The sequence below is a fragment of the Pelophylax lessonae genome (assembly GCF_965119305.1).
Source record: "Pelophylax lessonae genome assembly, chromosome: 1".
NCBI classification, from domain to species: domain Eukaryota; kingdom Metazoa; phylum Chordata; class Amphibia; order Anura; family Ranidae; genus Pelophylax; species Pelophylax lessonae.
Window position 1 is genome coordinate 347,669,089 of NC_138768.1, and position 14,853 is coordinate 347,683,941.

General features: G+C 41.6%; 1 protein-coding gene across 1 annotated transcript in view; it reads right to left on the minus strand.

Moving 5' to 3' along the window:
* Positions 1–11,201, minus strand: part of AOPEP (aminopeptidase O (putative)) — a 719,157-nt gene extending 707,956 nt beyond the window's left edge. Inside the window, exons 1-2 of the mRNA XM_082267412.1 lie at positions 10,367–11,201; positions 6,874–7,040 (exon numbers count right to left, since the gene is read on the minus strand). Coding sequence (XP_082123538.1) covers positions 6,874–7,040; positions 10,367–11,142 — 943 coding nt within the window. The 5' untranslated portion in view covers positions 11,143–11,201. The remainder of the gene's footprint in view (positions 1–6,873; positions 7,041–10,366) is intronic.
* Between the last annotated feature and the right edge of the window lie 3,652 nt (positions 11,202–14,853).

Genomic DNA, 14,853 nt, shown 5'->3' on the forward strand with positions numbered 1-14,853 from the left:
ATAAATAGAAAAAAAAAAAACATCTTTTTCCTGTGCAAGTAACATGCTTTGTACCAGAAACCTAATTTTAGTCTCATTTTAGGTAGGTCAAACTATAAAATAAACATTTTTTTTTTTCACAAATAAATTAAAAGTAGTTTTTTTTTGTTCCAGAACTATAATGTTTTTTGTGTAATTATAAATTAGACAATATCAACAGCTTATATTATACAGCTTTGAATTTTTTATGTTTAGTGTTAGTTGCTTGTTAGTTAAAAAGTTATCACTGGTTAAACTAACATTTTTTTTTTGTTTTGCTTGTTTGTTTTACCATGTCTTTTTGCCAGTATATTGCACAGAAAATAAAATGGGATTTTTGACTTAACGTAAAACCCATTTCTCTGATGTTCATTGATGGACACAGCTCATGATCTTTTTAACTATTGGGTTATACTGCCCACTACAGGAATAGGACACTAGGCAAAAAAAAAAAAGTCTGGCTACGCCTATGGGCAGTCCCAAGGGATACACTCCCTCTCTCTGCTATAGGCACACAGTTTTGTTACAAGCAGTGTCAGAAGATTTACAACCCCACAGAGGGGTGGGTGCTATGTCCGACAATGAACATCAGATAAATGGATTTTACGGTAAGTCAAAAATCCCATTTTCTCTTTCGTTCATTGACGGACACAGCTCCTGATCTTCCTAACCAATGGGACGTCACAAAGCAGTGTTAAACATGAGGGGTGGGAATAGCCAAAAATAAATTCCCATGGCTAACTATAGCCAACCAGGTAAACAGGAGCTAAAAAAAAAAACAACTATAGCTCACCTGAAAAAAACAATATACCCTCAAAGAGAACCAGGTCCTCCAAACAGCAGCCTGCATAAATCTTTATGGAACTTTGTAAAAGTGTGCACTGACGACCAGGTGGCGGCCTTGCAAACCTGTGTCACTGACGCCTGATGATGGAAGGCCCAGGAGGCACTGAGCACCTGAGTAGAGCATGCCTTGACAGGGAAAGGAGGAACCTGACCCTTGAAGGAATAGGCCCGAATCACCGTCTGTCTGCTCAATCTGGAAATGGTCAAAGAAGAACCCTTTCTGAGGCCCATCCGTAAGCACAAATAGGGAGTCTGATTTCCTAAAAGACTCTGTAACTACCATGTACACCCCAATCGCCTGAACCACATCCAAGGCATGCAAAGAAATTCCCTTCGGATGTTTTGGCCTTTGACACAGGGAAGGCAACACAATGTCTTCATTCAAATGAAAATCAGAGATAACCTGAGGAAGGACCAAAGAACCACCTTATCACTATGAACCATCAAGTAAAGTGAACGACAGGGTAACGCCACCAATTCTGACACCCTGCGCGCAGAGGCGAAAGCCACCAAAAAAGGCCACCTTCTTTGACCGCGCATGCAAGGGAAACTCCCGAAGATTCTCAAAAGGAGGCATCTGAAGGACTGAGAGCACCAAATTGAGGTCCCAGGGCAGCAACAGAGACCGCACTGGAGGGGTCAAGTGCCTAACTCCCTGAAGAAAAGTACGCACCAAGAGTATGCGGCCAAGGGCGTTGAAAGAAGACCACAAAGGCTGACACCTGACTCTTGATAGTACTCAAGGTCAGTTTCTGGTCAACCCCCCGTTGAAAGAAGGTCAAGATCCGAGCCACCGATAAAAAAAGAGCGAGGATGAACCCCAAGAGACTCAAGCTACACAATGTAAGTCTTCCACGTACAATGGTAGATCTTCATAGAAGTAGATTTCCTAACTGTAAAAGCATTGGATTCACCGACTCAGACAAATCTCTATCCATCAGCACCTGGCGTTCAACAGCCAAGCTGTAAAAACTAGCGCCTTTAAAGCAGGATGGACTTTTGATCCATGGGACAGCAGATCCTCCCTGAGAGGGAGCTTCCAAGGAACATCGGCAACCAGGCGCACCAGATTAGCGTACCAATCCCGGCGAGGCCAGTCCGAGGCCACTAAGATGACCAGAATCTCTTCTGCCTCAAACCTGCGTAGTAGTTTAGGCAGAAGCATGAGAGGAGAGAAGGCATAAATCAGACGATACTTACCCCACGGTTCCACCAGCGCATATGTGGCGTCCGCCAGAGGATCCCGTGACCAAGCCACAAACCTCTGCACCTTTCTGTTGAACCGGGATGCAAACAGATCCACCTCAGCGATGCCCCTTTGGAAACACAAGTGATAAAACCCCTCCTGAAAAAGGGACAACTCCCCTTGGTCCAACGCCTGCCGACTGAGGTAATCCGTCTGCAGTTTTCCACCCCGGGAATGTGTATAGCGGAGTGGGCTTGAACAAACGGTTCTGCCCACCTTCGAATGCCGGCTACCTCCAGAGCCACCAGGACACTTCTTGTGCCCCCCCCTGGTGATTAACATAAGCCATGGCCGTGGCATTGTCTGATTGAATGCGTACTTAACATCCCTGAAGACGATCCGTCCAATGTTCAGGGGCACAGTCTGATCGCTTGGAGTACCAAGATATTGAATGTGCACTGGACATCTCTGAAGATGATCTGTTCAATGTTCCAGGCACAGTCTGATCGCTCAGGGTACCAAGACATTGATCGGTAGTCTGGACTCTTCCAGTGTCCAGACACCCTGAGCAGAAATTTTGCCGAGGATGCATCCAAAGCTGGACAGGCTGGCATCTATGGTGACCACTGTCCAATACAAGGGGAGGAATGATTTGCCCAGTCGAAGCGCCAAGAACGAAGTCACTATATCAGGCAGATCGGATTGTTCTGAGACTGCGGATTCCTGTCCCATTTGGCCAGAATCTCCCTTGCAGGGACTTCATATGCAACTGTGCAAACAGTACCGCCTCAAAGGAAAACACCATCAGGCCCAGTACCCGCATACAAGTTGGGAGGGATTACTATATGCTGGGCAGCAGGAGACAAATTACAGCCTGCGGTTTCTGGAGTTTGTCCAGAGGAAAGAGCACTATGGCTAAAGCCGAGTCCAGAGTCAGACCCAGCTAGTCCAGCTTTGTGGACGGAACCAGAGCAGACTTCTGAAAAGCTTATATGGTGATCTCCAGGTTTTCCACCAAAACAGTAGGATATCCTCTCTCAGAAGGAGGTCATCCCAAGTAGCCCAGTACCATGATCCCCCATTGGCGTAACAATGCTAGCACCGGGTCCAACACTTTTGTGAAGACCCGAGGAACAGAAGCGAGACCAAAAGGGTAACACCACAAACAGATAATGCTCCTCTCCCACAGCAAAGCGCAGGAAGCGCTGGAGACTAACATATATTGGAATGTGAAGGGAAGCATCTTTGATTTCGATGGAGGCAAGAAAAATCCCCCTGATGCAGGAAAGCCACCACCATGTGAACGGACTACATTCTGAAATTCTGCACACCCACGAAGCAGTTCAGCGCATTGAGGTCCAGAAGTGGACACACCTTGCCTTCCTTTCTGGGGACTGTAAACAGGTTTGAGTAAAAACCTGAGAACGTTCCGAAGTCGAAACCGGGACCATCACCCTTTAAAGTAAAAGGTCTTGCACTGCCCCAAAAAGAGCCTGTAAGCGGACCGGGGACAGTCACGCGTTGTAAGGAAGAACCTTAAGAATCTTTCCAGAGGGTAAGAACGAAACTCGTTCTTAAAGCCGGACCGAATGACCTCGTGGACCCACCTAACTTGTACCAGGGTAGTACAGGGATCCGGGAACCAGCAAAGACGTCCCCCCCCCCCCCACTCCAGAAATGGGTGAGGGCGCACCTTCATGCTGAAGGGGCTTTGTCCGCGGGTCTAGAGAAACCCACTCTTGACTTGCCAGACCAAGTTCGCTTGGATCCTCCAAATGCCCTAAAGGACTCTGATCGCTTGTCAGTTGACCCTGAGGGACAAAAAAACTTCTTATGAGCTGAGAAGGAGGTCCCACGTCTAGGACGAGGGTCCTTGCTTTTAGTAGCCTGCGGAAGAAAGGTATTCTTTCCCCCTTTGAGACCTTTAATGATGTCATCCCGGGTGGCACAAAACAGGTGATCTCCTTGAAATGAAGATCAGTCAAGGCCTTTTTAGAAGTATGGTCCGTAGACCAGCATGTGAGCCAAAAGACACGCTGAAGGACCACTGCCGAAACAGAGAGCCGAGCCACTAGGGGAGCCGCATCCAAAGAGACATCACAGATAAACTTCAGCGAGCTAGTCCCCCAGCTCAGCAAATGCAGGGGGAGCTACTCCCCCTCCAGGTCACAGCGCAAAAGCCTAGCAGGGGGGAGAAGCTTGCGCCATCACCATCCGTGGTCCACGCTGCAGAGCGGCCACGTTTGAATTTGCATTCGCCTATTTAATCAACTTAACTGTAAGTATTCTACCTTTTTTAATAAAGTAGTTTAAGAGGTAATGCACTATTGCCTGTTCCATTCTTTTTTGGGCACTATCTGTCACTGAGTTTGAGGGGTATAGGAGAGAAACCAACCCCCACACAGCAACAGGAGTCAGAACAAGATTTACAAGAAAATTCACTGCCTGCTAGTCTGGATAATTTGCCTGATGATTTGGAGAACATTATCACTCACCATCTGACCTGTGAAATACTTGCCTTTGGTAAGAGTTTTGATATACCACATATCGGGTGGAAGAGTGAAAGGTCAGGACTTTATATCTATTACACTGGCTGGTGTCATCTTCTCAAGTGTTTTAATATGTTGAGTTGGTAAGGGTATTACCTCTCTTTTCTTCACACGTGGGTGCCAAGAGGGATTTGGTGTTTGCATGTCCTCTTCTTCACCTTCATTCAGCCTTTTTTTTTCATTTTGGACTTGTTTTGGACTGCTCATATTTCTATAGCACGTTTATGTTCACATTGTGCACCATTTATAATATCTGTGTATATTTATATATTAGGTATTTTGTTCATTGTGTTTTCCCTTTTGGTTCAACACAAATTGTTCACATCTAGCGCACCCATTTTTTGCACATACCTGAAAACATTGCCAGCACCAGAGATCCCAGCAGGGAACTAGGTCCTTACTCCTGACTTTGTACCTAGTACCTGAGTATCTATAGCAGAGACAGGGAGTATACCCCCTGGGACTGCCCATAGGCGTAGCCAGACTTCTTTTTCTGCCTAGTGTCCTACTCCTGTAGGGGGGAAGTATAACCCAATGGTTAAGAAGATCAGGAGCTGTGTCTGTCAATGAACAAAAGAGAGAATTTGTTTTATCCTATTAAGACTTTCTTTTAGCCACTATTGCCAAAAGAAAGCCTTGTCTTTAAGAGAGAAAAAAATGAATATGTATATTTGGCATCATAAGTAATGAACAAGTAGCCAACAGAGAGAACCTAACTGTAAACTAATTATAAATAAATAAAAGTGCAGCGCTAATACATAGTAAATAGTGAACATTATTAAAAAGCGCATAAAAGTTAATGTGAAAAGTTCATAAATGTCCATAGAAAACAATTTATAGATCATTATCATATTGTGCAAAATTCATATATAATTGTTCTGTGAAATGTCTATAAAAACGTGCAGAAAATTTGTGTGAAAAAAAAAAACTATCAAGAAGTCTGTGAAAGGAAGCACCTCAAATCCCAGCATGCGTGAAAGGATGGTCCTCCCTAATACTCAATGAGTGTAAGATAGAGGGAGAGTGGCCGCTTACCGAAACCATATGGCCTCCAAATCGATGGAAAAGCCCAAAACGCTTTGACAGGTAAATATCACAAGCATAGGAAACATCAGTGGTGCTCAATCAAATTAATGTACAGGTGTGGAAGTTCTGATATACATCAATACAAAAAGGGATCATAGCGTAATCCAATAGATAACAGTATATTTATTTAAAAAAAGGAGTGCACCCACAAACATCATAAATGCAATGGCATGCAATGATCCAAAAACGAGTAACGGCATTCACAATGGAAAAAGGCTGGCGTGGTGATCTATTGACTTGTGTTAGCTGCTCTTAATTTATTCAATTTTATGGTTATATTTTATTGAGCGCAGATTTATACATTTTTTGGATTATAAACTAATTATAACATTTAGATACTTACAAACGACTCCTATTTACAAACGGAGAGAGACAACAGGAAGTGAGAGGAACTCTTTCCCTAGGAGGGGAAATTTACTCCTGTAAGAGTTATCATGGTAAAAAGGTATCCCCACTGAAGTTTAATCACCAATCCTTGTTTCCACAACAACACAAAATGTTCAAAATACAATTGTCACAGGGACAGAAAGTAAGGTGAAATATTCAGAACAGGGGCACAGACAGCAAAAACAAACATTACTGGGGTGTTAATCCTTCCCTATGCTATCCAAAAAACTTAAACATTTATTTTTTGGCTGGAGCTACACTTAAAAATTGTACCGTCTTACAAATTCAACTTAAGAACTAACCTACAGACCCTATCTCGTTTTTAACCCTGTAAGGGTTCATTTAGATGTGTGCATCCTGGTAAAGTGTAGGTTACGTGCATTACAGATTCATTAATTTTGGATAGCATCCCAATGCAAAAAGGCCACAACCAACTACTATTAGAAAAAAATAGGTCACGTCCAGCTTCCGGCACGCTAGTGTATGTGTTAGCAGCTCATTCATTGAAGTAGGCTATCTTGGCAAAACGCATGCTATTGTACAACATGCAGTAACTCGTATTAATGCACATGTGATAAAGCACTACAAAAATGTAAACTGACTTTATGTAAAAAAGAGAAAAGCTGATAAATAAAAGGCAGATACACCTCAAAACTCTCAGGAAAAAAGAAGGTATTTATGAGCTATTGCTCATACCACAAGACAAAAATAGGTTTATTCCTAATTCTAGGATAATGGTTGAAACTTTTTCACAGATGAGACATCCAAGTGTATTTTTTGAATAAAGCAAAGGCTGCTTACCTTGACCATAGTTGGTTGGAGCAGCAACGTTTTCACCACTCATTAGCACAATAAATGAGCTGTCAGCTCGGACAGTTGCATGCCATGTTGACATTGCTACTGGTGGCTCTTGACATGGAAAAAGAGCCCTATTGTTGATGGGAGATCCAAATGTGTAAACACAGGGCCTAGTTACAAAGAAAAAAATACACAATAAACAGATATATACATCAAATACACATACATATTTGGCTTTAGATCACATAATATCACTATATCCTGTCAATCCTCCAATGCTTTCACTTTGTATACAATGAATACCCTTGACCAGTCTTTCAAGCTCTATATTTACAGATGATGATTATGCTATTCAAGCAAATGCAAAAGATTCAATCAATCTAATAAACTGCAAAAGAAAAGGCAATGTGACATTCTTTTAATATGATTTTTTAAAGCCAACATTGTAGACCCCTTGCTGAGTAGGTGAACTCAGTAACTCATAATTTAGAGCTAATTTATTCAAATAAAAAGACTGAATCCAGGCAAAGGGAAAAAAAAAAGCCTAGTGTTTAAACTCAGTCAATATCTTTTTCCCCAGAGGCTATGCCATTCTCCCTTGGGAAGGCTTACTACTGCCTAAATAGTGAACCTGAGGCCTGAATGCTCACACGGTTTTTACTGACACAGTACTGAGTAAATGCTAGTTGAGAGTCTGGCCCCGCCCCACCTCCCAAGCCATTCTATTGGCTCTTTGTTGTAATAAGCAGGCTCATTGGGCAATATTTAGGCTTAGGAGGCAGCAATGGGTGAGCCAGTGTCCTATTGAAGAAAAAGTGCTCAATCTTTGCATTGTTGTATTTTTATGTATTTAGGTGACCCCGGCATTTAATGAAAAAGGGAACCTGACCTGCACACCCCTGAAGTGCCCACTATCTGGTGACACTGGAAGTACTTCTGTTTGTGTTTCCAATGCCACATGGTAGTAAATTCTAAAATTATCTAAGGAAGAAAAACTTTATATTCACATCTACCTTGCATCACCAATAACCCAGAGACTAGAATTAAAGTTTATAAAGATTGCTTTTTAGGTTATTTTAAACACGAACATACATTTTATTTCTTCTCTATGAATTAAAGTGGTCACTTTATATCATTAAACTGAAAAACATGTTTTTTGGAACATTGATGACTCAGACTGGAGGTTACCCGATTTCAACCCACTGCACAGTATAATTCTTTAACAGTTGAGAGGATATGGTTGTCATGCTATGGTAAATCAGCAGCTGGTTGGAGGTTTCTAGGTTTGTTTAGGTTAGTGGACTGGGGTGGGTAGACTAGAACAATTTTTTCTTAAAAAAAGAAAAAAGTCATTTTAGTGAATATGTATGTAGGATCAATGTGCTTCTTTAAATGGTTGAGTATATTAAAAAATTCATAATCTTAGCAACTCAGGTCTATTTATTTAATTGGACTACACATTTCATGAGCTTAAAAACTATGAACCTGAATAACATAGGGGATTAAGGGAACCATATCAATCTTTTTAAATTGGATGTTCAGCATCAAAACCATCATACCTCCTCTCCACCTCTTCTCTGTTCCTTTACACAGATAGGGCTTTCTTTGTTTACTTTTTTTTTTTTTAAAGAAAACTCTTCAGGACACCCTACCCCCCCCCCCTCCCATGTAGGTCACATGGTGTCCACTGTGCTCCCTATGCCACCTGGGATATGCATGTCCCATATCCCAGGAAGTATAGTCTTTCATTCACAAAAGTTGGAGGGGTGGGGCGTTCTAGTGTCATATCATTGGGAAGTCTTCCAGCTGAACCTGGAAGAGCCAAGCAGCCTCTTGATGATGTCACAAAAAACATGGCGGCACAGGGCCGGGCGCTGCCAGAGGAGAAGAGGATCTCATCAGGACAATTCTGCTGGATCCACTGGGTGAGTATCTGAAATGTGCAGAACACACCACTAGGTATGCTGGGGTTAAAAAAAAAAATAAAAAATACTATATATATATATATATATATATAGGGATGGTGATTGGCGGGGGGGAACCTGCTTTAACCTTTCTTGAAGGCTCATTCTGTTTGAAAATGTTTTGCATACAACTATTGTAATATGTGGGGCTGTGCAGGTTACTGATGAACAAGAGCAGCATATGCAGGATATAGCAAATTATTTTTTTTCCCTTTTGCATAGTTGATCTGAAAAACGAATACTTGATATGGATCTAAACTTATCCTAAAAAAAATGCATAATAGTGCATTCAAATAATACATTCAGACTGATAATGTCTGAACTAAAAACCCTAAGGCTAGGTGTACACAGGTCATTTTTGTAGGAACATTGCCCTTTTAAAATAATTGCTAGTGGTTGCAACCGATAGCTACGCATTTGGAACAAATGTCTATCTATGGAGTGAGGCACACAAGCAGCACATAGTAGCAATTAATCACACACATTTGAAACGTTGCACAATCAATTGTGCCTCACTCCATAGGGAGCCATTTGTTCCATAAGCGTGGTGGTCAACTGCTACTGTTACAGCATGATTACCCTACTAAAAATTGTCTGTGTGGTCCTAGGCTACAATATTCTGTCGTGGCCTTGTCCAAGGTAGAGCCAATTCAAGTTTACTATCTTATCAAAAGTTGGTAGGGCAGAGTGTCGTGAAAGTGTATACTTTTACACTGCAAGCTTCCAAGAAATGGGCTTCCTAGGGAATCAAAATATATTTAAAAGGAGTTAAAAAAGCTCCCCAGAAAACAGAATACATGTATACTTTCTAATGCAAGTCAAGCTTCAGTATGCCTTCTCTATAAGCATACATCTACACACTGCCAATTTATTTTGTAACACTAGAGGCAAAAGGTAGATATATGTATATGAGACGCTCCCTAGGAAGTCTACTAATTCACTAAATGAACTGAAGGAACAGATGGCACAGTATCTGAGTGTAGTCAACAATGTGTTTTACAGCAAGCTGTGCTGCAGTTCTTAGACCTTGAAAAAAATGTCTGAAGCCAGAAGCAAAAAAGTGTCAGACATTTATCTTTTATCAAAACAATCTGAGGTCCTAAAGTCAATAAAGGTGTTTAAAAATGCAGGTACATACCTCTGCTGACCACACCTGCCCTAATGTTCATATCATAAGCTAAGAATTTCAGACATCTAATAACCTGCCACTCTAAAGTGTATACAGACAGCTGTATTGTGAACTAGACTTCCTGCAGTCTCTGTCTTTTAAATGGTTACGTCTGAATAGAGAGGGACGGCAAATCGGAGCCTTTGATCCAAGCTTAAGGGATGTAATCCTGTTAGAACTCAATGTGCTATAAAGCTGACCTTCTTTGCTGTGATCCAGATTTGAAGCAAGGCATAAAAGGGATGCCGAGCATATTTACTATGTCTTAATGGCATTTGAATCCACTCGTATTAGATGTCTTAAGCTTATATCTGTGTGATTTGACAGTAGCCGATCATATTTTTTATTTTTGGTAAATACTGACCTTCCACTTTGGTCCTTAGTCCACTTCACAGACCTCCCAGTTGCTGCAGTTTTATACCATATTCTTACAGCTGATGGGAACGCACATGGCATCTTTACTCCAGCTTTTCTGATCTGCAGGCTCCATGAATCAGTAACAAAGATGAGCTCCCCACATCCTGGTGCCCGGCTACGTTGTATGTAACAAGATAGTTGATCCTTCCATCGGCTTGCAGGAGAAGCTGCAAGTTCAGGTGGCATTAGATGGCTTTCAGGTAACTGTTGCTCCAATCCATGAATTGACTGGGTAGAACACATGCATTTTTCAGTAACCGGCACAGCAGTTAAAGCTACTTCTTCAACCTTTAACACAGTTAAATCACAGCAGTCCAGCACTAGAACAAAATCCCCACTCCCATGATTCTGTCTGTCATAACAGTTCCCCGAACTAGTAATCCCAGAAGTCTCTTTCCTGTTACCATGGAGATCACACTTATCAAAAGTATCTCTTTCACCTATAGCACACAAAGTGGTGTCATTTATGCTACTATGTGACGAGCATATATTTAAATGTGACACAGAAGATTCGGGTTCTTGGACTCCATGGGCTTCAGCCAGCTGAGATGAATAAGCTTCACTTGTAAAACCTTCACCAGTCACAGTAGGCTGAAGGAATAACACAACACTACCTGATATAGTCTGGCTGTCAAAATAAACATCTAGGTCCAAAGCAAAATGCTTCACAAGTATGTGACTTGTATTAGCCATCAATGGCAAGTCATCAGTATCTGGATCCATCTCTTTTCAAGGTTAACAGTGTCATCAGCAGGATAACAAGTGCAATTCAATTGCAAACTGAAATCTGAAAGAAAAAAAGAAAAACAGAATTTTAATTAAAAGCATAGAATTCTGACAGTTCCGGGCTGTCAGTCGGAATCTCACACTGACATTACCTCCAGCATTGGCCTGATTATCCACTGTATGACACCAGATGAAAACTCTTGTGATGCTGTGATATACTGATAGGTGTTGAGTTTGACTGCTTTTTGTCTATCTCTTATTTTTAAAATTCATATCTAATAAAATAAAAAAAAAAAGCACAGATTGCAATTACAGGCTCTAAGAGAAAAAGCATGCAAGAACCCCCCTACAGTGTCGGAAACATTAAGCATGCCTTTTAATAGCCAACTAAAAGGAAAAGCAGAGTGGGTCACAATGACCAATGCACTTAAAGAGGATTTCCAAGAAGAAGTTTTTTTTTTTTTTTTTTGGTTTTGATGTGGGTAGCCCCTTTCCTCCCCAAGATACATCAGAATGTTAATAAAACCTCTCTAAAATGAGGAGAAATCTCACATCTGACCGTTCTCTCACTTCCAGTTGGGGTGACACCTGTAGAACTTTGGATTTCTCACACCTTTCTTTCCCAGTTGCAACATTACCCAAGACAAATAGAGAGGTTTGATCAACCTAATAAGGAAACAGGGCCTCTAACCTTTCCACAATATGTCCAAAATTAGAAAAGAAAAGTTTGGACTGGGGTAACTGTATATTTTATAAATAGCATTAGCCAGTGCATTCCAAAGGGCAATAAATATAAAGATTTAAGGTTTAACCTGTGTGGCTAAATTCTAGCATAAATAGACATATTAACGAGAGAAAACTGCCCTTTAAACAATAGAAGGTTGAGTGGTCACCATCGGCATTCCAACACTACAAAGAATACTAAAGGAAATGTAAGAGTGCAAGACTTAGCGAAGGAGAAAATCTCCCCCCAATTTTTAAAAATGTATATATAATAAATGGCAAGGTCAAAGCATATTGGCCACATAAAGGATTATCAGGGGTAGTTGATTACAAGTGACGAGGAGAAGGTACCTGGATTAAAAGAGAAGTATGGCCAAAGCTTTTTTTTGGCTATACTTCTGTTCTGGATCATAGGAGTGCCACTCCAGGCTTTGGAAGGATCCTGACCTTACCAGCAGCCGGTTCTGCCATGCAGTGTGCCTGCTGGAGGGGGAAGAGCACGAATTGGTGACTGACAGTTACCACTCTGTGCTCAGAGCAGACTGAGAACTTAGCGATAAGTGGTCATGTAATCACTCAGTATAGAGGTTTGTTTTTTTAACTACTCCCACACTTCTCATTTAAAATACATTCTTCTACTACATTTTTAAAAAGGACAGTATTGGTAACGCAACATGGAATGTACCCTTGTGGCTAACAGAAGCAAAAAAAAAAAAATTAGAAAACTTAAAAAGTGATTGTAAAGGCTTCTATTTGTAAAAAAAAAAAATAATAAACATGTTATACTTACTTGCTCTGTGCAATGGTATTGCACATAGTGGCCCTGATCCTCCTCTTCTGAGACCCCCCCACTGGCAATCTAGGCTCCTCCTCTTCTTGGTGAACCACCATAGGAAACCACTTCCTATGGGGGTACACCTGTTGGCTCGCTTCCGAGTCAGACTGTGTGATTCTATAGACACACAGAGCATGGCTTTTCCTGGCCTCAAGCTCCCTCCTCACAGGATTTGATTGACAGCAGCAAATGCCTCTATGTCTGTATGAAGAGGAAGAGAGAGCAGCGCTGGCTACAAATGGACACAGTGCTGGATCAATTTAGGTAAATTTATATTAGATATTTTTTATCTTAATGCAGGAAATGCATTTACTAAGCTCTAGTGCACCTGCAAAGTGCACAGACTATTTGCTTTTAGTAAATCAACCCAAGTGTCTTTGGTCACAGCAAGCAATCCAATTACAGCTGTCATTTTTCTAGGGCAGGTTGAATCACATATTTTTTTTTTCTTTTTTTTATCCAAGGTAGAGAAATTTGCTTGCTCTGAATGAGACCACAGAAATTGGATAACCTACAAGCAGAACAGGGTTTTTTTCAGTTAGGGGTATGTGTAGTTATATTGCTGAAAGCTTTTAGTGGATACTTATAAGCTGCCTGTTAAATTACAGTTTTCTTCTTTTTTTTTCAGACAAATACAAAACTGTTTATACAGTCCAACAGTTACAGTTATTTTTAATCATAGTAAGTCTCATGTAAGAGATTGAAGGGGAAAGATAGTTTGAGGGCATATTTATTTCACTTTTATTAGTTGTTAAAGTTTAGGTTCACCTTTAGGAGCAGGTACATGTTACACCCATAGCTAGGGTGTAACATGTACCATGCTCCTTTGCAGCAACCTCCTGCTGCCAGCGCTCCCAACTTTATAGCAGTGGGCGGGAGATCTTCTCCCGACACCCGCTGTCAAAATGTAAAAACATCAGAGCCCTGCATGGCCGCATCATTTATTCACAGTCTCCTGTGAATGAATTAGACTACAAGTACCAGCAGCCATTGTGGCTGACGGCTTGTAGTTCTCAACGAACCGTGAGGGTGCTGGTGAGTGTTCTCCTAGTTCATTGATCGTCCTGCCATTCAGTAACTGCCTGCCTGTATTGGAGACAGCCTACAGAGACTGCAGGTTCCTGGCATTGCACCCACTGGTGCAATTCTTTAAAGGTGAACTGAACTATCTCCTTTTTACTATTTTACTTTAAAAAAGAAAGTGTGCATCCTCAGTTAAAACCTTTTTAGTCTTTTGATAAAGTGTGGAAATGTTAAAAACCGCTGGGGAGTGTCACCCTCTATTTCTTCCAGGGACCATTGTCATTAGAACAGAAAGCAATGGAAATTCAAAATCATACAACTGGCACTGGAAAAAGCACAGTGTGGAAATCTTTCAATGTCAATATCTGTTCCAGAGACAGCTAATAGGGGTTTTCCCCTGCATCTCTAGGACAGAAAGTGAAAAGAAATCTCCCCAACAGGAGATCAACAGTCAATCTAAACCGACAGGAGTTCTAACCATTCTATACTATATCCAGGGGAGGCAGCAATCACAAATCGTCCCACACCATGGATTAGGTGTGCAAGTGGGAAGACATACCCCTACGTCCTCCTAAAATGACGATTGCACTGCCTTGCCACTTATCTACAGTGGCTGCTTTGGAAGTGGTTCAATAAAAACATATAATAGTTTGTTTATACCAAACTTTAAAGTGGTTGTGAACCTCTGAAATGAAAAATGAACAAAGCATATCCTTCTTTAATGTGTACTTGCCTTGATCCAAAGCGACTGGTGTGATTTCTGTCTGTGCAGTCATTCCTCTGCTATATGAATGAGTCACTTCTGACAGTCTATGCCAGGAGTGAGCAACCCGTAGATCGTGGCCAGGTGACTGGTAGATTGCGGTCTGGGCTTGCTGACCCACCATGCCAGAGCATCAAACAAAGTGTAATGCAGAGGGACTACTTGTAAAGTTGGAGCTGAAGTAGGAAGCAAGATACCAACTGCCGTCCACCTCTTATGCTGGCTAATGGTCTCCAGAGTGGTGCCAGCAGCAGGAAAGAAGAGATCTACGGGTCAGTGTGCAGCAATACACTAGGCATAATAGTATAAGGCTGCTTTCACACTGATGCGCTATCACACCGTGGGTGCAGTGTTCCTGTAGCTT